Source organism: Xenopus laevis, chromosome 8S, assembly GCF_017654675.1.
Source record: "Xenopus laevis strain J_2021 chromosome 8S, Xenopus_laevis_v10.1, whole genome shotgun sequence".
Taxonomy (NCBI): Eukaryota; Metazoa; Chordata; class Amphibia; order Anura; family Pipidae; genus Xenopus; species Xenopus laevis.
Genome location: NC_054386.1, coordinates 15,825,439 through 15,848,954, shown reverse-complemented (window position 1 = coordinate 15,848,954; position 23,516 = coordinate 15,825,439). Strand labels below are relative to the sequence as shown.

General features: G+C 38.3%; 1 protein-coding gene across 1 annotated transcript in view; it reads left to right on the top strand.

Annotated features, from left to right (window-relative positions):
* Window positions 1-323: 323 nt before the first annotated feature.
* cdkl1.S (cyclin dependent kinase like 1 S homeolog) overlaps window positions 324-23,516 on the top strand; it is a 36,302-nt gene continuing 13,109 nt past the window's right edge. Inside the window, exons 1-4 of the mRNA XM_018232369.2 lie at window positions 324-415; window positions 10,090-10,370; window positions 15,650-15,771; window positions 21,791-21,863. Of these exons, the coding sequence (XP_018087858.1) occupies window positions 10,203-10,370; window positions 15,650-15,771; window positions 21,791-21,863 (363 nt within the window). The 5' untranslated portion in view covers window positions 324-415; window positions 10,090-10,202. The remainder of the gene's footprint in view (window positions 416-10,089; window positions 10,371-15,649; window positions 15,772-21,790; window positions 21,864-23,516) is intronic.

Genomic DNA, 23,516 nt, shown 5'->3' with positions numbered 1-23,516 from the left:
AACAGCACTGGCTCATTACATTAGAATGTCACTATGATAAAACTCACGCTGTTTGCCCTATTAAAATCACCTTGACCTCTCCAGCTACTCATAACTACTAGCGGCCTCTAAGCGAGCGCTACCCTGTCACAGCGGCCGAGCTCCTGCCCGACTGAAGCTCTTTATTATCAGTACTTACAGGTGCAAACGACACCGCTACCTACAGTGACAAGCAGTTGGATGCAGGAGCAGAAGCCGGCTCTCTGACTGGCTGTGCAATCAAAGGGGCGGGGCCCACAGTTGCTATGGGCACTAAGGGCAGGCCGGGTGCCCAGAAAGGAGAGCGCAGTCAGTGTTGGGGCTCGGGCTGGCGGAAGGTATTTGGGGAACGCGTGAGGCAGAGAGCAGCGACCCACCGGGGGACAGGAACATTCAGGTACCGGTATTGACGGTGTCTCCTCTCCTGGCGGCTGTCAATGCTGACTGGTTGGGCCGTGCTGTCATTCATTTAGCTGTGATACTTGCTCTGTGCTTTCTGTAGTCTATTGACTATTGCGGTGTCTTTCTTCCTTTTCAGTTCATTGTAAAAGTCACGGCCTATGGAAGCAGTATTATTCCCAATATTATTCCCACTTCCAGTATTATTCCCAGTATTATTCCCAGTATTATTCCTAATATTATTCCCACTTCCAGTATTATTCCAAGTATTTTTCCCAGTATTATTCCCACTCCCAATATTATTCCCACTCCCAGTATTATTCCCACTCCCAGTATCATTCCCAATATTATTCCCACTCCCAGTATTATTCCCACTCCCAGTATCATTCCCAATATTATTCCCACTCCCAGTGTTATTCCCACTCCCAGTATTATTCCCAATATTATTCCCACTCCCAGTGTTATTCCCACTCCCAGTATCATTCCCAATATTATTCCCACTCCCAGTGTTATTCCCACTCCCAGTATTATCCCCAATATTATTCCCACTCCCAGTATTATTTCCACTCCAGTATTATTCCCACTCCCAGTATTATTCCCACTCACAGTATTATTTCCACTCCAGTATTATTCCCACTCCCAGTATTATTCCCACTTCCAGTAATATTCCCACTGCCAGTATTATTCCCACTCCCAGTATTATTCCCACTCCCAAGGGTAGTTCACCTTCAAGTTAACATTACCAAAGGTTGAAGTTGGAAGTTAAAAAAACTTCGAACTTCAAATTCAAAAAGACAAACCGAATGGAGGTTGAAGTTTTTTGGGGTCAAAGTGGGCCGAATTCGTACTTCAATTCAAAGTTTTTTTAACTTTGATCTTCGATCTCCCAAACTCCCCCAATTGCCTCCATACAGGTTCTATTAGGACCCCCTTAGGCTAAAACAGCACTCCGGCAGCTTTTAGGAGGCGAATGGTTGAAGTCGAAGTTTTAAAGAGACAGTACTTCAAAAAAATTCGACCTTTGAATTTCTAAGTTTTTTCAAATTCGAATCGAAGTTGGACTATTCCCTAGTCGAAGTACACAAAAAATAGCTTGAAATTCGAAGTTTTTCAATTCGAAACTTCACCTCGACCATTGATAAATCTGCCCCTTAGTATGTTATAGAAAAATTCTAAGCACTTTTTCAATAGGTTTTCATTATTTATTTTTCATAGTTTTATCAGTTGCCTTTTTATTCTGAATCTTTCCAGCTTTCAACTGGGGGTCACTGACCCCATCCAAAAAACAAATGCTCTGTAAGGCTTCACATCAATTGTTATTTCCGATTTGTATTCCTCCTCTTTCTATTCAGGCATCTCCTAATCATATTTCAGTCTCTTGTTCAAATCAGCACATGGTTACTAAGGGAATTTGGACCCTATCAACCAGACTCCTGAAATTGCAATCTGGAGAGCTGCTGAATAAAAAGATAAATAGCTAAAAAACTACAAATAATAAAAAAAAGTAAACAAATTGCAAACTGTCTAATTATATCATTCTCTACATCATACTAACAGTTAACATAAAGGTGAACAACCCCTTTAACATCTCTTCAATGTACAATTTTTAAAAATTTGCGATATTTTTTTTGTATTGATGTTGAAAGCAGTATGAGTCTGTCCCTTGCTTTTCTCTGCACTGGTGGTATTGACCCTTTAAACAAGTTGTTCACCTTCTGACACTTGTTTCAGTTTTCAGATAGCTCACCAGAAATAAACACTTTATAAAATCACATTTTACTTGTGACTGTTTTTCTAATATTGCAGTTTAACGTTTAATTTTTTGCCTTCTTATGTCTTTCTTTTAGTTTAGAAAAATTTACAGAATCAGTGCCTCCTCCACCCCCCATCACCGACTGTAAATTCTTCTAAACTGATACATACAGTAGGTTGATACATGTCTAATCTTTGGTCCTGCTGAGCAGAATCAGCAGCTGTTAGAATTGATCCAATAGTTGCAGATATTCCCACAGATGCTGCTGAGAAATGTATCAACTATTGTTGCAAATTTTAATAGTTCAGAATCTGCACTTGGATTACTGAGCCGCCAGACTGAAACATCAGGGCGGGGAATATTCAATTTTGAATTTGAATTTTGGAGAAAAAAAATAAAATATTAAATGAATGCAAAAGCCAATGGTAACAGACCTGAGAAGAAGCATACAAGGCATTGTGAGAAAAGGACTGTTGGCTAGAGGAGGGTATATTGTTGTAAGAGTCAGAAAGTGACAGACAAATATTTCATTTCCAATTACATTTACTAATTATTTTAAAAATGACCAAACATTTTTTAATGAATGTATATTGGAAAATTGTTGAAAACGGACATTTACATTCATTTGGCAAATTTTTATATTTGGGGTTTCACAAGTGTGCACCTTTTAACCCCAATTGTGACAACAATGTTGTAATATTAGAGCATTATAAATGCAACAACAGTGTTGCTAATTGTTGTGTTTATTTAAATAAACCAGAGCAATAAATAGGTAGCATTGCAAAACTTTAAGGTAGTTGAAAGTTGCTGCTTTTGTACTAGCTGGGGATATTTATATATTTAGGCTTGAGCCTGACGCTTCAGGTTGCCAATTCCTGTGTCTTGCCGATGCCCTTTGTAAAGATTGTAGTACAGTGATAGATTCAGCTGACTAATCTTATTTAATGGATCGACACAAAGCAGCAATATGAGATTTTGTCCGATAAAACACTGCACTTTTTCCTAACGCTAATCATTGCTTTCTCTGCCATCGCATTTGGGTGGTGTAACATTGGTTCCATGAATTGAGTTGTTAACAGGTGCTTTTGAGAGACTGGGAGCACTAGGTGACTGTGAAATTGCTTCTTGGCAGGCTATTGTAGGTTATTCATTGTCTGGAAATCTTCTCTGCAACCTGGCTGAATCAAAAGTGTGTATTGATCAGAGGTTAAAGCCATTCCATTCAAGCCATTCAAGTAATTAACTGTTTGTTAACAATATTAACCAGTTGGAAGACTGTAAATAATCCGCTGGCAGTATTCTATGGGTAGAGTAAGTGGTTAGTGAGACAACTTTGTGCTTTAGTGGTGCACAACTGCCCTTCCTCTTGTCTTTAATATCTTAAAGGAGAATTCAATCCTCACACTAAAAAAACCCGACCCCCTACCCTACTTAGACCCCCCTCCCTCCTCCTCAGAGCCTGAGTGTTACCCCGGGCAAATGCACCTAACTTTTTACTTACCCCTCGGTGCAGATTCAGGCATCGGAGTTCACGGGCGCCATCTTCAGCCGATTTGGTAATCTTCGGAATGCGCTTTGGCAATTTTCGTGAGTTTCGGTGCAAGTTGTCGCGGAACGGAAAATTGCTCCAACTGCGCATGCACCGCCACGCTGGTCTCATTCCGAAGATTTCCGAAGATAAGAAGATGGCTATATTATTGTGTAGTATTTTTTCACCAATTTTTACAACACCTTTTCTGTTTTCCACTTTATCTTAATCGGTCACTTGTGAAACCCACTTCCTCGTTCACCAATATCAGTGATTTCTCTTTAATGCATCCGTGAACTGGGGCTAGTTTCTCAGATAGCATTTAATACCTTAACACCAAGGGAAGGTTGGTAATTTTAAATGTTAAAGGACCAGTAACATAAATTTTTTGACAAAAAAAAAAAGCAATCCAGCGATCCATTGTGTGGCGCTCGGTTTCTCCTGCCTTCCTTATAGGAGATAGCCAGGGAGGAGCGCCGCATGATGGATCGTCACCGTGTCGCCTTTTCTGAAGAGGAGCGCAAGCAGAGTTTAGGTAAGCTATTTCTTAATAAAGACATAGCGATTTAAAAGTTTAATTTGTCTTTGTGTTTTTTCTTTCATTCTATACTAACGATTTTTTTTTAAAAAAAAAATGTTTGTTACTGGTCCTTTAAGTTTAAATGGCTGTATGCTTTTCAACCAAATCTTTCAAAAATTGTATCAAATCTCAGCTCCAGGTTTTCTTTTATGACAAAATAGAGTTAAGGAAAATTGAAATGATGATCCGAGCGCCAGGGAAGAGTCCGAGTATTTACCTACAAATTTTAGCCCAGTTATTGCTTTTAAAGGAACAGTAACGTCATAAAATAAAAGTGGTTTAATGTAATGAAAATATAATGCATTGATGCCCTGCACTAGTAAAACTGATGTGTTTGCTTAAGAAACACTACTATTTGTTTATATAAATAAGCTGCTGTGTAGCAATGGGGGCAGCCATTCAAAGGAGAAAAAGCTCAATTTGCACAGCAGATTGCAGATAAGCTCTGTCTGTCTAATGGTGTTATCTGTTATCCATTTGTTAACCTGTGCCATATAGCCGTTTTTCAATTTCCGCCATTGCTCCACAGCAGCTTGTTTATATGAACAATAGTAGAGTTTCTGAAGCAAACAGATCAGATTTGCCAGTGCAGGGCAACACTACATGATATTTTCATTACTTTAAAACACTTAAATTTTTTGGTGTTACTGTTCCTTTAAGCACACTAATGTGTGAGGTTTAATGAGATTCTTCTGACAAAGGTCCCAACAGGCACCCAAAGCAACAACCAAATAGATCCTTCTTTTTGGTGAACCAATGTAGGTGTGAATTATCCTATGCATACAATTACTAAAAATAATGTAAATTCAGATGCCTTTTATTAGATTTCTTTTAAGTGGATGGTTGGGCCTCATTATATCTAGCATTAGCCACCATAATCTATATTTATTTCTGTGGTGATGCAGTTACCAACCTAACGTACAGTGGAGCTATGAAAGCACATGGAATACACACGTGAGGAAACACGATTCAGTTTTACTGTGCAGAAAAATGAAGAAAGCAAAACCAGAAAGTGAGAGAGGAAATGAAAACCTATAAAGGCAGACAGTATCAATTCACCAAAGTTGGAGCATCTCATGTCATTTCTGGAGCCTGATGGTCTGCAATTTGCATCAGTCCTGCAGCCTTTCTTTGTTCTGAAGCATTAAGTTACACCTCAGCTTCACACTTTGAAAATGAGCCAGGAACCTAGGGAAAATCCTATTACTCTATGATCTCCCAGAGTTACAGCAGTGAAAGCAGCCATGTAGTTCAGACGGAGTAATAAGCTCCATTGCTAAGCTTTAAATAGTCCAAGTAATTGCTGTTACTGTTTCACAAACACATATACAGTAATTATATTTTTAACAATACATAGTTCATCATGGTTTGTAAAATTTAAACCAACTATTGGTTGGTTCCTTGGCTATTTATACTGTATACGTCTTGTAATTAGAAACTCTGTTCTTTGCATAATGGTTCTGCACATGTACATCCAAGTGCGATGGCTTGTTCTGAGTGTATAATATGGAAACATCCATTATTAATTTAATAAATCACAGCCGGACTCTGTGGTAAAAATAGAAATTCTTATTTAAAAGGCATTAAATATACCCTGTTTTTGTAAGCAAGATTTGGCTTTTGTTTATTTTCTCTTTAAAAATACTTCTATTATTAGTGATCCTTTGAGTTCCAGCCTGCGTATAGGGTTGCTTTTGGGTTTTCTTTGTATAAAATGCTTATGTATTAATTGTTCTTATCCCTTTGTGGGTCTTATTGCAAATTTGCTGATGTTGGATTCAAGCTGAGCAAAACATGGGCGTCCTTGAATTTAATTAGGAAGAGGTATATCTGCTTTGAAATGTTTTACGATAGTATTTAACTGCTCATATTATACTGCATTGTGATATTTGCCCAGTAACTTGCAATTTACTTTGCAGAAAAGAGAGAGATAAACATGGTTACAAATAATTAGTCACGCTACTTCACAGTTATTAAATAAGTTCCATCTATTTTGAACATTATATCCAATGTAATTATTCATTTTAGAGAACCGGGCTCATATATTTTTTGCACCAGTGACATATATCATTCGTATCCTTGAAGGGTAGGTAGAATATTTGTTAAAATATTTCAAGTTAAGATGCCCAGGCTCTAATTACATGCAAGCTATGACACTGACAATTCAGCTCAGGTGTCAGCAGCCCACAAGTTACCAGGGGCGGCAAAAAGCCACACCTGGTAACATTAAAGGAGAAGGAAAGCTACCAAGGCAGTTTATTGCCAATAGATTTACCATAATAGCGCAAGCTAGTTTGCTATATTTATTCTGTAGAATGCTTTACCATACCTGAATAAATAGCTGTAGAAACGCTCTTTGTTTGTTTAGGATAGCAGCTTCCATAATAGCTGGTGTGACATAACTTTTTGCCTGAGTCTCTCCCTGCTCACTCATAGCTCTGGGCACAGATTACAGCAGGGAGGAGAGGAGGGAAAAGGGAGGGGGAGAGAGGAGCAAACTGAGCATGCTCAAGCCCAAGCCCTGGAGGTTTAAGATGAAAACAGGAAGTCTGATACAGAAGCCTATGTATTCACAATAGAAGGACAGAACTGCAATATTTCTTTTGATGTAGGACTCAGAGCAGCATTACGTTGAGTGTTTACTGGTGTATTTATATAGACTTTTCTTAAAGGGGTTGTTCACCTTCCAAACACTTTTTTCAATTCAGTTGTTTTTAGATTGTTCCCCAGAAATAAAGCATTTTTTCAATTACTTTCCATTATTTATTTTTTTTACATTTTTTCCAAAATCTAAGCTTAAAGTTTAATGTTTTTGTCTCTGGTGTTTGAGTCTGGCAGCTCAGTAATTCTGGTGCAGACTCTGTTACAATTTTGCAACATTGAGTTGATACATTTCTCAGCAGCATCTCTGGAGTATTATCAACTATTGTATCAATTCTAACTGCTGCCTGTAATGAAACCCAGAAATTTTCAGCAGGGCCAAAGATAAGAAATGTATCAACTAAATGTATCCATTTAGAACAGTTTACAGGATCGGCGACCTCCCCCCCCCAGAGCTGCTTCAGAAGGAGAGAAATTACACTTTACACTTCAATATTAGACAAACCTTCACACATAGAAAATTGAAAGTAATTGGAAAAAGTTATTATTTCTGGTGATCTATCTGAAACCAACTAGTTGTTTGAAGGTGAACAACCCCTCGAAATTACTTTAAATTCTCCTTGAAGAACCAAATTTTCTGTTGATAAACTGTAAATGTGGCTCTTATAGTGCAGAGCGCATTTGCACTAGTGATACGGCCATCCCTGGGACCTGTTCCTGCACATCAGAGATAAGTGTTGGAGAGTAAGGGTGGTGACAGAAGGGGAGATTAGTCACCCAGCGACAAATCTTCTCTACTGCGGGCGACTGACCAGATTGCCTTCCTGCCGGTAAGAATGCGAAACGGGATGGCATACGAATCGGTTCGGATTCCAAAGTTTCCTCGTGAGGCAACTTCGAAAATTAATCGCTACGTATGCCATCCCACCAGTGATTCACACTCTTGCCGGTGGGAAACAAAAAAATTCTGGGGAGATCAGTCGCTGCAGTAGAAAAGAGCTATGTCGCTGGGTGACTAATCTCCCCGTCTGCAGCATCTTAAGAGCCGCCTTGGGTGACAAGTGGGAGAGAATCTCCCCTGAATTCAGTGCATGCTGACTTTTATGCCTGCAGTATATTTTTTTGCCCATACCCTACATGAAAAAAAGTCTACAAGAAAAGCTGGTGTCTCCTAAGGTTGTTTGAATTGTACTGCAAGTCGGTTACAGTCGTTACTTGAATGACCATTATGTAATGCAACTGGGTCACATTATTATAGTTTATTTAAATCGAATTGGGAGCAGAAGTAGTAAATACTATTCGTAAGCATGTTGGAGACCTCTAGTGACCAAAAAGAGGCAAAACCACAATCTCAATAATTTCTCCAAAACATGCTATTCAATAAAAAAATATTTTATTCACATCAGTAGTTAAAAAACATGTATAGTAATCCCTCTAACGCCTAACGCGTTTCATGCTTACCCAGCACTTAGGATTCTGCCTATGACTAAGTGCTGGGTAAGCATGAAACGCGTTAGGCGTTAGAGGGATTACTATAGATGTTTTTTAACTACTGATGTGAATAAAATATTTTTTTATTGAATAGCATGTTTTGGAGAAATTATTGAGATTGCACATTATTATAGTGACTATCATTATAGTCACAGTGCCATTACTTTCCCTTGAAATGTTTCCTGCCAAGCCTATGATGCTCCTCAGAGTGAGACCTAATTACAGTAGTTGGTTGTGCTTTGTTTTTATCCTCTCTGTATTAATAGTGCAGTTGTAATGTAAAGAATTTTGTTTAAACATATGGAAAATATTAAATATTAGATATGGGTGCTTCCAGTTGTCATAGACCGTTTATTCAAAGCTTGGGTAACTTTGTATATAACTTTGTCTCTCTGATGTGATTGCTGAATGTCAAGTGATATTTTTGCCCCATAATGTTTGCATACAGTAATATGCATTTAATCAGGTTTGTAACCAGTGACAAGCTTAGTACCAGATTTTTGCTGTTGATTTCTGCTGTTGGTATTGTACCTGTGAGTGTTTACACTCATAATTGAATCATTGTTTCTAAGACACAATTAAAGGCTTAATAATATTCTGCACTGCTGGACACAAGGCATGTAACGTCTAGAGTTTGGTAATACTGCTTTGTAGAGGAAATGACTTGCAATTTCAGCATTTTAGGTTTTAAGGTTTAAAATTATAGGTTAAAGGGATACTGTCATGGGAAAAAATGTTTTTTTTTTTCAAAACACATCAGTAAAGCTGCTCCAGCAGAATTCTGCACTGAAATCCATTTCTCAAAAGGGCAAACAGATTTTTTTTTTAAATTTTGAATCTGACATGGAGCTAGGCATATTGTCAGTTTCTCAGCTGCCCCCAGTCATGTGACTGGTGCTCTGATAAACTTCAGTCACTATTTACTGCTGTACTGCAAGTACCGTGCTGGAAATGACTCCAGACTGAAAATATTTGGTGCAACTGCGGCTGATTTGCGACAAAGAACATGGGCAGTTGTGTTAATTTTGGCTGATCAGACACAATTGCAGCACAATTCAAAATTAGATGTTATGCCCATTTGCATCCGCAATGAAGCTGGAATTCTGGGAAGGAACACTGCATTGTGGGAAAAAACATGGGGATTATGTTTCAGATTACATTTTTCTCACGGTACTTGTAGATATAAACAAGCCCTTATGTATTCTAGGGGTTAACATATCTTGTAAATCAGTTCTAAGATTTTCCATGCTGTGGGCCAATTAAACACTATTTAACATGTTTTGAACTAGATAATTATAACACAATGATATCATACAAGAGGGTCTTTGGAGACTTTGGGCATGCTGGGGCCCATAAATATCTCTTGCAGGACCATTTCTGTCCCACAGACCTGTAGTTGGATAACCCTGTTGTAAATAATTAGCTTCATTATAGCATTCATTCTGGTCCTTTAATTTCTAAATCCCTGCCTTCATTTCTAACTGATCAGTGCATCATCCATTCTTCAGCTGAAGGGTTACTTCCTCCTGTTTTGCTATACTGAAATTTCCTTTTATAGTACACTTTTTTAAAAAATTTCTGAATGCACTATTATTCTTTCCTTTTTCTTTATTATAATAATACACAGAGTATTCTGTGTTTTCATTATGCTATACAGTATTTTACCCCCACCCCTTAGATGTCCCTTGTCTACTTACTAAATCTTTTGTTTCTTGGTAGGTTCTTCCTATGGAGCAAATTATCTTCTGAGACAAATTGCCACCTAAGAAGATTTATTTTAAAGTCCAGTCAGCAGTTAATCATCTGAGGAAGATTTAAAAGGGCTGGACACAATGGAAAAGTATGAAAAGATAGGCAAAATAGGAGAAGGCTCATATGGTCTGGTCTTTAAATGCAGAAACAGAGACACTGGGCAGATTGTGGCAATTAAGAAGTTCCTTGAGTCAGAAGATGATCCTGTGATCAAGAAGATTGCTTTGCGTGAAATTCGCATGCTAAAGGTACTATTCTTCGTTAAATTAGTGGAAAATTTCTCAGTAGGCTAAAGGCACAAGGTGAGGATACCCATTTTTACTGCTGCTATCATTTTGAGAGGATTCATCCATGCCAGCAGTATGTGAACATTTAATACTTACCATTTCTTGTTGCGTTTAGAGAAGAGAAGCATCTGTTGCCTGCAACATTGTAATAATCAGGTACATTAGTTAACAAATAATGCATTTGATTTTCTGCATAGCAGAGTATGCAATGCAAGTAAAGACTTTGCCTGAAAAATTGCCAGTTCCTGGCTCATAGAGAAAGTATTCTTGGTGTAAGTATCATACAGCCCAGGTTGACATGGGAGCCAATTGAAAATTGATTAATATTTCATATAGTAGGAAGATTCTGCTATTTATTTATTGATATGTATATGGCAGTTTCAAATACAAGATTGTTTAATATGTTACATATTAAGATATTACTGATATGTATATGGCAATTTGAGATTTAAGATTGTTTAATAGATCACCTATTAGGATATAAACCATCTACTGGTTTAGTTTTTATTCAGAACTTATAGTTCTCCTTTAATGAATATGCAGTGGACTGGCCATTATACATTATACAATATTCATTGTTTAGCTGATATTCTACAAACTTGACATATTCTTTTAAATATTTCGAATAGCTTGGTTATGACACTTTATATAGTTAGAGAGATGGACACAGGAGAAAAGACACATGATCCAACCCATAGGGACCTTTAATACAGCTTGCAAGCCTAACATTTTGTAATGATAATATGAAATAAATTTAAAACAGGTATGGGGTCTGTTGTCTGAAAACCAGTTATCCAGAAAGCTCCAAACTATGGGATAGCTGTCTCCCATAGATTACATTTTAATACAATTTGTTACAGTTTTAATTACAACTTAATACAAGTATTTATTCTTTCTCTGTAATAATAAAACAGTACCTTGTACTTGATCCAAACAAAACAATCCTATTGGATTTATTTATTATTTAAATTTCTTTGTAGACTTAGGGTCAAGCCACATGAGCAGATTCGGGGAGATTAGTCGCCCCAGCGACAAATCTCCTCTTCTTCGGACGAACAATCTCCCCGAACTGCCTTCCCCCTGCCCTCCACCGGCTAAAATGGAAATCGCCTGGGGGCAGGCACACGGAGCACTTCGTTTTCCGAATTCGCCTGTAATTGGCTCACGGGGAAACTTGGGTCGACTTCGGAAAACAAAGCGCTCCGTGTGCCTGCCCCCAGTTGATGTACAGTTTAGCTGGCGGAAGGCAGGGGAAGGCATATCGGGGATATTAGTCACAGCGAAGAAGAGAATCTGCCCGTGTGACCAGACCCTTAAGGTATGGAGATCCAAATTATGGAAAGACGCACTCTGACGCATTCTGATTAACAAGTCTCATACATGTACCTGTTTAATAGTTTTGTAACTACAGACTCAATATGTGGAACATTTTTGCTTGCATTTAATAACAAAATGCTGCAAAGAGTAAGTCATGAGCTCTTACAACCTGTGCCGTAGGTGTAACGTTTACATGGCCTTTAGTATTGTGTTTATTTACTAACATGGCAACACCTAAGTGTTTTTGCTGATTGCGGTTCACAGTTAAATGACTTATATATTAAATATAAGTTAAGAAGTTTCTTATAGGTAAGGGGTATTCTGTATCTTGAGGATCATGTTTTCCTTTAAGTGTAAAGGCTAACCTAAACTAAAAATAGTGGTCACTTAGGAATGCTTTTTATCTGTATTGATTTAACAAGCGTAGACCTGCTTGAGGACTGTTCTTTTATTTTGTCTTTGTAAATAGTAACAAACTCTGTTTATTGATCATGCGAATGCCAGTGACTATCTAGTAGGAGTGTTTGTGTTGTTAAGCTGGTGTTTTGCAAATATAAATCCTGCTCTATACAGTTGTACTTGAAAGCTAATATTTATTGAATGCTGGTTTGCAACGGACAAAAACTAAGACTGCTTGATTTGCCAGGATGCGGTGAATCCTTTTACTATTTACAGCAAATAGTTAGGGAAGCTAGACCTCTTAAAGCTTTTGTCTTGTGATTTTGATGCGCTAAGCATTAGCCTGTGCACAGACTTTGTTTCTATGACCTAAAACATATACATACATCTACACACTTACTACATACTACAGAAGGGAAATAGATACAACAAAAAAGTTGAAAGTACTTTTTTGTGGGAGGAGAATAAAGATATGTAATTTGGGCAAAAAAAAGGAAAGAATAAAAAATTAAAAGAATGGAAAATAAAGATATAGTATATGTTTTACACACACACACACACCAAACTTCCTACCCCATTCGGCAATGAGGTGGCTGCGTAGTATAGTATATAGTGGCCAGCATTTGATCCATAGGCAGAGATTATGCAATGTGATTGGTAGCATTCAGCTATAAAGGTCATATATTTGCAATAAACTTCCATATACAGGTATAGGATCCCTTAACCCGGAAACCCGATATCCAGAAAGCTCTGAATTACGGAATGGCTGTCTCCCATAGACTCCATTTTATCCAAATAATCCAAATTTTTAAAAATGATTTCCTTTTTCTCTGTAATAATAAAACTGTAGCTTGCACTTGATCCCAACTAAGATATAATTAATCCTTATTGGAAGCAAAACCAGAATATTGGGTTTATTTAATGCTTAAATGAATTTCTAGTAGACTTAAGGCATGAAGACCCAAATTACGGAAAGATCCATTATCCTGAAAACCCCAGGTTCCGAGCATTCTGGATAACAGGTCCCATACCTGTACTATGCAGCTATGGCAAATTATGGCAAAGACTGAACATTGTAGACCAGGGCCGGGCCAAGGTAGTTTGGCACCCTAGGCAAGGGCTTCAATCAGTGCCCCCCCCCCGGATTACCTTTTCCCACCTTACAATTATGTTCTTTTTAATAAAGAAGGCGTACAACACATTTATGAATGAAACTTTATATAAATATTTAATGTTAACAAACAAAAATAAGGTACACTAAACAAGTGGATATAGGTCCCAAATTTGTACCTGTGCCCCACAAATCTGTGCCAACAGCAGCCAAAATATTGCCCCCAAATCTGTACTTGTGCCAGCCAGCAGCCAAAATATTGGCCCACAAATGACTCCCTGTGCCAGCCAACAGCCAAAATATTGCCCCTAAATCTGTGCCAACAGCAGCCAAAATATTGCCCCCCCCAATCTGTACCTGTGCCTGCCAGTAACCAAAATATTACCCCCAATCTGTACCTGTGCCAGCCAGAAGCAAAATATTGCCCCCAATCTGTACCTGTGCCAGCCAGAAGCAAAATATTTTCCCCCCCCAGTCTGTATACAAAGTAACTCCAGCACACGTAACATGCTCAAGGCATTGCTCCCGTGTTTAATGTCAGTCCCCCAGTCTGTACCTGTGCCAACAGCAGCAGCCAAAATATTGCCATCCAAGTCTGTACCTGTGCCAGCCAACTGCTAAATATTGACCCAAATTAGTATCTGTGCCAGCCAGGGGGTGTAATAAATACTAACAATTAAATAAAAAATAAAGTTGTATTAAAAAAAATGTTCCCCTTAAAAGTGCGCCCAGCCTATGATTGCGCCCTAGGCAGGCGCCTACTCTGCCTACCCCTAGTTCTGGCCCTGTTGTAGACATTGGGGGAATATTTCAAATGACAGCCAAGCTAAAGAATGACTATTTGATTTCTATGTGATCAAATGAATGGTCTCTGACTTTATTAAAGTGTGTGCATGAACACCATTATTATTTATTAGGATCATGTATCATCAATTTGGTCTTTGTATTGTGAGAGCAATCAGTAAAGTCTGACACCTTGGTCTACCCTCTTTCATGAACCAGAATTGTATTTATCAACTGAGTTCACCATTTGATAAATATGCTTTGAAAAATCCCATAGGAATGAACAGAAAGTGATTGAGTTGTTCTGTGGTGAGTTCTAAATTCACACCTTGATAAATCTGCCCCTCATGTTTTAGCACCAAAACCTGTGGCATGTGCCTGCGCCTGGGCCAATGCAATCGATCTGGGTGCAGGCAGAACATTAGAGTGGATTGGATAAGACTGCATTACACACACAGGGCATGCTTTAGAAATTCTATAGAAATCATTAAGAGGCACATTTATCAAGGGTTGAATTTTGAATTCATGTGAGTTTTTTTTAAAGTCCCCTAAAACTCCCATTAATTAGAAATTCTACTAGTCGAAATTTAATAATAACATCAACGTTTTTTAAACTCGAACAAATTTAAACGACGTGGAAACTCAAATCGAGTTCGATTCAAATTTAACAAACTCAATTTGAGGTTTTTTTCTCCGAAAAAAAAATCAAATGTCAGGAAGGCTACAAACATTGCCTTCCTACAAAAAGGCTACAAAAATTGATCCCTGGACCTCTCCTATTGACTTATACAGTAATTCGGCAGGTTTTAGGTGGCAAATAGTCAAATTCAAGTTCTTAAATTCAAATTCGAATTAAAACTCAAATCGAGTTTGGATAATTTACAATTTGTATTTGAGAGTTTTAACCCCAAAAAAATAATCTAATTTGAATTTTCAATTTGACCCTTAATAAATCTGCCTGAGTGTAACTGTTGCAACTCAGCCATTTGCCTCGACTATACTGAACCTGCAGTGTGAACTAGCTCTGGCAGTTTTTATTGTCAGTTTAGGCAAATGGTATCATTTATATCCAAGAACAATGGTAGCTGGGAAACAAAAATATTTTTGTTAATGTGGTAAATTTTAGTCTTAGCGGATGGACAACACAATGCTATGAATCGTAGCTCTTTCATTACATTTGCAATCACCTGAAACTACTGGTGCACCCTGGGGTTAGGCAACTGTCACTTAGAAATGTCGGCTGTTTCTTTTCCAAATTTCATGACTCACACATGCAATTCCAAGTCCAAATTGCAAATCAATGCAACATGGCTATCCTGTTATTTACTGAAACTGTACTGATAAATTTCCAAGCTATTTCTTACTTTGGTAATAAAAATGTTTTAGCAATCATTTGTATGTAAGTTATGGGCATGTTCAGCTTTCAGTGGCTCTTGCAGTTTATTAACTGTGCCAAAGGGAATGATGAAAACTGTGTATGTAAGTTTCAGGGCAGAGTTAGGATATAATAACCATACTGTGAAAGGCACCCCTCTTTTACAAAAAAAAAAAAGTACAAAGCTTCAGATGTGTGTCGATATATTTGAGTAAAATATAGTTGCTGATTTACTTTTATGTTGATTTTTTGCAGCAATTGAAGCATCCCAATCTTGTAAACCTTCTTGAAGTATTCAGGAGAAAGAGGAAGCTGCATCTAGTTTTTGAGTATTGTGACCACACAGTCCTCCATGAACTGGACAAGTTCCCACGTGGGTAAGTCGGGAGCTAAAGTTCCACCACGTCTTTTTGTGAAGAATGGTAACCGTGACTTTGTCATTATTATTTGAAATGTAAGTCAATATTTATAAAGGATAAAGTGATAACACAGTTGAACTAATAAGGTATTACTAATAGTGGGCCAATAGCAATTCGGCAATTGGCTGCCACAATATTATGACCCTTTCTGTAGCCATATGAAAATGTTATTGAGGCAGACCTATTTATAATATATATATATATATATAGTGAATAAAGTACCCCCTCTTGTAAAATATAAGGATATTATAAGTTACCGAGGAGTTTCATGACCATATAAAAACACGAGGCCGAAGGCCGAGTGTTTTTATACAGGTCATGAAACTCCAAGGTAACTTCTAATATCCTCATATTTTGCAACTGGGGGTACTTTATTTATTATAATACACAAATTTCAGTGAGTCATGTGACAGAAATGACATCAGAACTCACCGTTTATAACTGATGACATCAGAACTCACCGTTTATAAGGATATAATTTACAAGATATTCATGGCTTTTGTGTATTATATATATATATATATATATATATATATATATATATATATATATATATATATATATATATATATATATATATATATATATATATTAGATCATTTAAGAGCACTCACGGGTGTTTGTGAAGAATACTTTTTATTGGAGTGTTACAATCTACCCCACATCAACGCGTTTCGGTTCTTTCTGAACCGTCGTCAGGACGACGGTTCAGAAAGAACCGAAACGCGTTGATGTGGGGTAGATTGTAACACTCCAATAAAAAGTATTCTTCACAAACACCCGTGAGTGCTCTTAAATGATCTAATATGCAAACCCTTGAAGCAGCACCCGGGGCTCGATGATTTGAGGGTGAGTGCCGGTTTTACTACACTATTATATATATATATATATATATATATATATAGACAAATACAAAAGTCCTCTGCACTCAACCCATTATCAATATATTTAAGCTGGCCAACTACGTCAAAGTCATCCCATATCTGGCCAGTCCTACGCTCAATTTTCATCTGATTCATTAAGAATTCTATTGCTTCATTATACATTTTACAAAGGGACTAAGTTTTACCTGCAACTTACTTGCTGCTTTCAAAGTAAAACTCCCAAACTTGGCTGCCCTTTTATTAGACACCAGTGGGATCACCTGACTATAGCTGGGAAGGGTGGGAGCTACAACATGGAGCTGGTCACTGCTCCTGTATAACTATAACAAATAAGGGAAAGTTGTGCTCACCACTATTTTTTAAAACCATTAGGCGGGGGTGCAATGAGGCTGTGACCACAAAATACAGTACAGCAGCAGTATGCACAAAATGTCTCTGTCTTAAATATATTTATAATGGGTTGAGTGCAGAGGACTCTTGTATTTGTCTATGTGTATTTTGGGGTCACAGCCTCATTGCACCCCCGCCTAATGGTTTTAAAAAATAGTGGTGAGCACAACTTTCCCTTGTTTGATATATTATATATATATATATATATATAGAGAGAGAGAGAGAGAGAGAGAGAGAGAGAGAGAGAGAGAGAGAGAGAGAGAGAGAGAGAGAGAGAGAGAGAGAGAGAGAGATACACTAATTAAAATTTGTCCATAGCAGACACCAGGCTCTTTACAAATAGCAGTTTATCCCCAGCAAAACAATTCTTATAGTAGAGTCCTGCGCGGGTCCATTTTTCGGGACCCGTACCCGACCTGCAATCTGCTTGGACCCGCTACCCGACCCTCAAGTACCTTATCCGCGACCCGCTGACCATCAAGAATCAGGAAGTGCTGTCATTGTAAACCGGAAGTGACATCATCGGAAGTAGGCGTGATCATAAAAAAAGGAGTAAAAATCGCTATTAAAAAGACCCGCGGCCCGCTAACCCGCAGAACAGCCGACCCGCATCTATACCCGCACCCGGAACTTCTACCCGCAACCCACATGGTACCGCAGGTTTTTGCGGGCAACCCGCAGTTACCCGACCCGCTGCAGGATTTATTTTATGGGATTATTTGATTCAGACACATTTATGTTTGTAATGCTACTTTAATCTGAGAAGACAATTTGCCGTTTAATATGCATACATCGTTTTGATCTGTAGCCAGCTTGGTGCCACCTAAATGCTTGTAGCACGCTTCAGTTAACATAAGAAGGAAATGAAACATGGAACGGTAGCCAAAACAAACTCATGTATTCAAAGCTAGAGATAATTCGCTGCAATATTCACAACAACAACTCTGAAGATTAAACAGGACCAGCAATTGCAACATAAGATTAATGCTAAAAGGCTTTTCTTTTAATAACGTGTGTGCTTTTTGTTCGCACATTTTATATTATACAAATAGGTTTTATTTGAGTGGTTTTGTTTGAACAGAAATTTGTTTTTGTATTAAAGTCTTTTATCCCCTGACTGCACTCAATATGTAGTTTCAATTTTTTTTCCAGTGAAAGTGTTCGTTTCCCCATGCCATTCTAGGTCAGTTCATTGCCCCTATATTTGTGCGTTTTTTTGTCTCCCCCCAATAACCCGTGGGGTGAATTTTTCAACTTGCCTCATTGGCGCAGCACCCTTGAATAAATATTGCCCTTTTCCCTTGAGCCCTCATTTTATGATTTTCTCTGTGCTGCCTCAGAGATCACCTGACCAGAAATACTGCAGCTCTAACTGTAACAGGAAGAAGTGTAGAAGCAAAAAACAGAACTTTGCTTGTTAACTGGCTCATGTGACCTAACATGTATGGTTTGTTTGCTTTGTTTGTGTGCACCGTGAATCATCGGATCCTAGTCCGATTTTCTATTTAGGATTACCCAAGGGCACATACTACTAAAAAAGTATGAACATAGTTTATTTACATGAAACAGGAGTTTTAATATGAGTTGTTTTATGCAATATATGTTTACAGAGACCTACAATGTTCGGGAATATAGTTTTCCTTTAATGCATGGTAGATTGAAGTGTAGGGCCAATTGTTTTTTGTAAAATAATTGTTGGCCTTTTCTTTCCTGATGGCTGACAAGTTTTGCTGCATAAACTGTGTGCAAATGAACATATATATAATTACACTTTTAGTATGATGTAGAGAGTGATATTCTGAGACAATTTGCAATTGCTTTTCATTTTTGGTTATTTGTGTTTTTTTGGGTTATTTAGCTTTTTATTCAGCAGCTCTTCAGTTTGCAGTTTCAGCAATCTGGTTGCTAGGGTCCAAATTACACAAGCAGCCATGCATTGATTTGAGTAAGAGACTGGAATATGAATAGGAAAGTACCTGAATAGAAAGATGAGTGATAAAAATTAGCAACGCCCATTTAAAAGCTGCAAAATAACTATAAAACTATAAAAAAAAAAAAATAATGAATACCAATTGAAAATTGGCTTAGAATTGGCCATTCTATAACTGTCACGGTTGGCGCCCAAAACCCAGAACCGATGCCAAGCACCCTGGTCTCGGCTCATGCTTCTGCCTGTAGCAGCCGCCTTTGGCCTCAGGAGGAGCCCTCTGCTACTCAGATGTTGCCAGGTCTTATAATGAGAGGTGCAAGGCAAGGGGTTCTGGGCAAGCAGAGGGGCACAACCGGATAGCAAAGTCTCTGGGCAGAAGTTCACAGTGCAAGGCGTGAGACAGAATCGTAGTCAGAACAGGCCGGGTCGGGGCAGGCGGAGTACAAACGTAGTCAGACAGGCAAAGGTCAAACCGGGTGATCAATCAGAAGGGATTTAGCAAAAGAGGTAGTCGGTATTCAGGCAAGGGTCAGTGTACAAGAGTTCAGAATAGTCAATAGCCAGGCGGGGGTCAAAACAGGATACAGATCAGGATTCAAAACAGCACTAAGCTCAAAACACCACGAGGTAACAAAACCTATCACGGGCAAGGTCCCACAGTCCTAATGTGCTATATATCGTGTTTGAAATTTGTGCCAATGCGCGCTGGAGTAATCACGCCAGCGTGACTGTGTCTTTAAATTACACAGAGGCGCCTGCGACCTACAGTGGAGCAGCCTAACGACGCGGCGGGCATCTTAAAGTACCAGGAGCAGCATTTTTGCTGCCCCTAGTACCTAGTGGGGCGCTGCCGCCTGAGGCGACAGCCTCAATTTGCCTCATTGGCGAAGCACCCCTGCTGCCGCCCCCCCCACTAGACCACCAGGTACGATCGTTACAATAACATACTAAAAGTTACCTTTAGGGCTCTTACTGACGAGCGGTTGAAGCTGCGCTCCCCTGCGTTCCGTTTTTCAGTGTTCAGCCGCAGGAATAGACGCATTTAGCTTTTTTCAGTGGGGCTGTACTCACACAGGCGCGTGTAGGTTCCCGAACCAGGGAAAATGCAGCATGTTGTGTCTCAACCTACACGCGCCTGTGTGAGTAAATGTGTCTATTCCTGCGCTCCCCTGTGGCTGAACGCTGAAAAATGGAACGCAGGGGAGCGCAGCTTCAACAGCTCGTCAGTAAGAGCCCTAAAGGTGAACCACCCCTTTAAATACATTGATCTGCTATTAAACAATTATCTTTATTTCACCTGTCTGTGCTCTCTCTTTGGCTCTATCATTTACCTCAAGTTGATTGATTGATTGATTGATTGATTGATTGATTGATTGATTAAAATGTCTCTCTTTTGGGAGATTCTTAAGTATATGAATTTACACAATCTCAGCCTCCAGTAACATGGTGTATACACAACAGTGAAAACTAATGGGGATGTAGTTTTGAACATAATGGTGTTATCTGTTATCCACTGTTTAACCTGTGCCATATAGCCTTTTTTTCAATTTCTGTCAAGCTACACAGCAGCTTGTTTATATGAACTATAGTAGTGTTTCTGAAGCAAATACACGAGTTGTGCCAGTGCAGGGAAACAGTACATTATATTTCCATTACTTTAAAACACTTTAATGTTACTGTTCATTTATGTCACAGAAACAAAGTCTTCTACTATGGCAAATACTCATTTTGGAAGCATTGTTAAATATTAGTTAAACCTATTGAAACAAGAAATGTGTTACAAGTAGTGAGTTTCTGTAGTTCAGATCATTGTTTCATAATGTTATTGTGTATATTGTACCTATAAGGACAAGCTGTAATACAAACAGCAAGTCTGTGTCTAACAGTCCTGGGTACAACAAAAAGCTTACAACCTAGTCTTGGGGGGTTATTTATCAAAGTCTAAATTTATCTCAATATTATCTGAAAAAAACGCCGACCAAGTCCGCAAGGGTTTTTGGGCTTATTTACAGTGGCGTAACTAGATATTACTGGGCCCCACAGCAAATTATTTTTCAGGCCCCCAAAATGTTTAGAGGTTGACTTGTTTCTCCAATATTTATTGAAATTGTATATGAATTAGGGCCTCATGGGGCCCCTATACCTCCTGGGCCCCCCTGCAGCCGCAGGGTCTGCTTCCTCTATAGTTACGCCCCTGCTTATTTATTAATACACATTCCCGAAAATTTTGTTTGCGGGAAAAAATATGGAAAAATGTTTTTTATCCGATTTTCACGCTTTATTTTGGATTTTTCACCCAGAAACTCAGAATTTTGGCCGAAAACTTTGGGGTATTGCACATCAAACAATCATTGGGACTTCTCCCATTGACTTATATTCAACCTCGACAGGAGGTCTGAGATGCCGGATTTTCAGATTCAGACTTTTCCATCCTCGGGGTTCAATAAATTTCCGAAAAATTCATGATTTTTTTAAAAGTCAGATTTTATAAAAAAAAATATGAATTTTTCGTGATTTTTGCATTCGGAGTTTAGTAAATAACTACCGTAGTGTAAAGCACAGGGATATAATGGAATTGCAAGTTAAAAGGAGCTGATTTTACCCTGGATCAGAATCTGTATTTACCTAACAATCTCCCTTTTGCCTATTCTTATGTGTTAACATTTACTTCACTGTATATATTCAAAGGACAATAATGTAACTTATCCAAAAAAAATCACTTGTACAACTTTTTTTTTGTTATTAGAGTTATTCTCTTTTTTTATTCCAACAGGGTCCCTGAACATTTAGTGAAGAGCATCACCTGGCAAACATTACAAGCTGTTAATTTCTGCCACAAACATAATGTAGGTATATCACTAATATATCCCAATGTTTTTGTTTAGCCTGGTACCTTATGAGTGCTGTCCGTCCAACCATATCCTCTGTGGCTGTTTGATAACTCTGCCACTTTTACTTGTGGTATCCTCCCAATTATGTGACGTTAAAAGTGACATTTGGCCCAAGAAACCATATTTATATTATTACCTTGAATCACTGGTAGGTCAATAAATGTATAGGCACCAATGGCATTGTCCTTGTGTAAAGAAACTCTGTGCTGGGGAGAAGTTGCACAATGAGTAAAGCATTGGATTCTGTTGCTGCCTCTTTCCATGTGATACTTAAAGGGGAACTATCGCAAACGTTTAATTTTAATATAAGCTGCATCATACTGAAATAAGAAACTTTCTCAATACAATCAATTAAATATTCTGCATCATTTCTGAAATAATCACGTTTATGATCACTATTCCTCTCTCAGCATCTGTTTCTCTTCATTCTGCCTTCATGCAAGAGTTGGGTGTCAGATGGTTAGACGTCAAATCCAATATATCTTATAGGGGGGGTTCCTTTCCTTCCTTTCCCAGATCACTCAAATAACTGATTCCAGTACAAACAAAATAACTGCCTTTTGCACAAATTCTGCAGGATTTCTGGTGATTTTAATAGCTTGAGCTATAACGCATCTTCTAGGCAAAAGGAGCTCCTCCTATAAGATATATTGGATCTAACTGTCAATGAATATCTTGACACCCAACTGCTGCAACAACAAAGAATGAAGAGAAACAGATGCTGAGAGAGGGATAGTGAAGATAAACTTGATTATTTCAGCAATTATGCAGAATATTTAATTGATTGTATTTAGAAAGTTTCTTATTTCAGTGTGATGAAGCTTATATTAAATTTTCATTTTCGCAATAGTTGCCCTTTAATACTGCTATGATTGTGGATTTGGCCGTTATAAGTAATGGCAATAAGAAAATAGAAACACATTCTTAATCTTTATTTGGCTGGTGGCTGGCTGACAATGGTGTGATTTGAACTTCTACGAGCACTTGCTAGTCTGAAGACAGGGACTCTGCACTATTTAGATGCATACGTCCCACGAATGGGAAAATCGATCAATACAAAAGTATCACTCAATTATCTCATCACTTATAAAAATTCAAATTAATTTTCTGATACTTCTTACAAGAGTAGGAAAGCTACCGAAGCAGTTTATTGCCAATAGATTAGCCACAATAGTGCAAGCTATAACACTATATTTATTCTGCAGAATGCTTTACCATACCTAAGTAAATAGCCATAGAAGCTCTGTTTGTTTAGGGTAGCAGCTGCCATATTAGCTTGGTGTGACATCACTTCCTGCCTGAGTCTCTCCCTGCTCACTCATAGCTCTGGGCTTAGATTACAACAGGGAAGGGAGGAGCAAACTGAGCATGTTCAAGCCCTAGCCCTGGAAGTTTCTGCTGAAAACAGGAAGTCTGATACAGAAGCCCATGTGTACACGATAGAAGGAAAGAAATGCTATGTTTCTTTTGATAGAGGACTCAGAGCAGCATTACTTTGAGGGATTACCGGTGTATTTATATAGACTTTTCTGATAAAGCTTCTTAATTTTAGCCGTTCCTTCTCCTTTAAATGGGTAATGTAAGTATTTTGGGTGGTACTGATCTGAT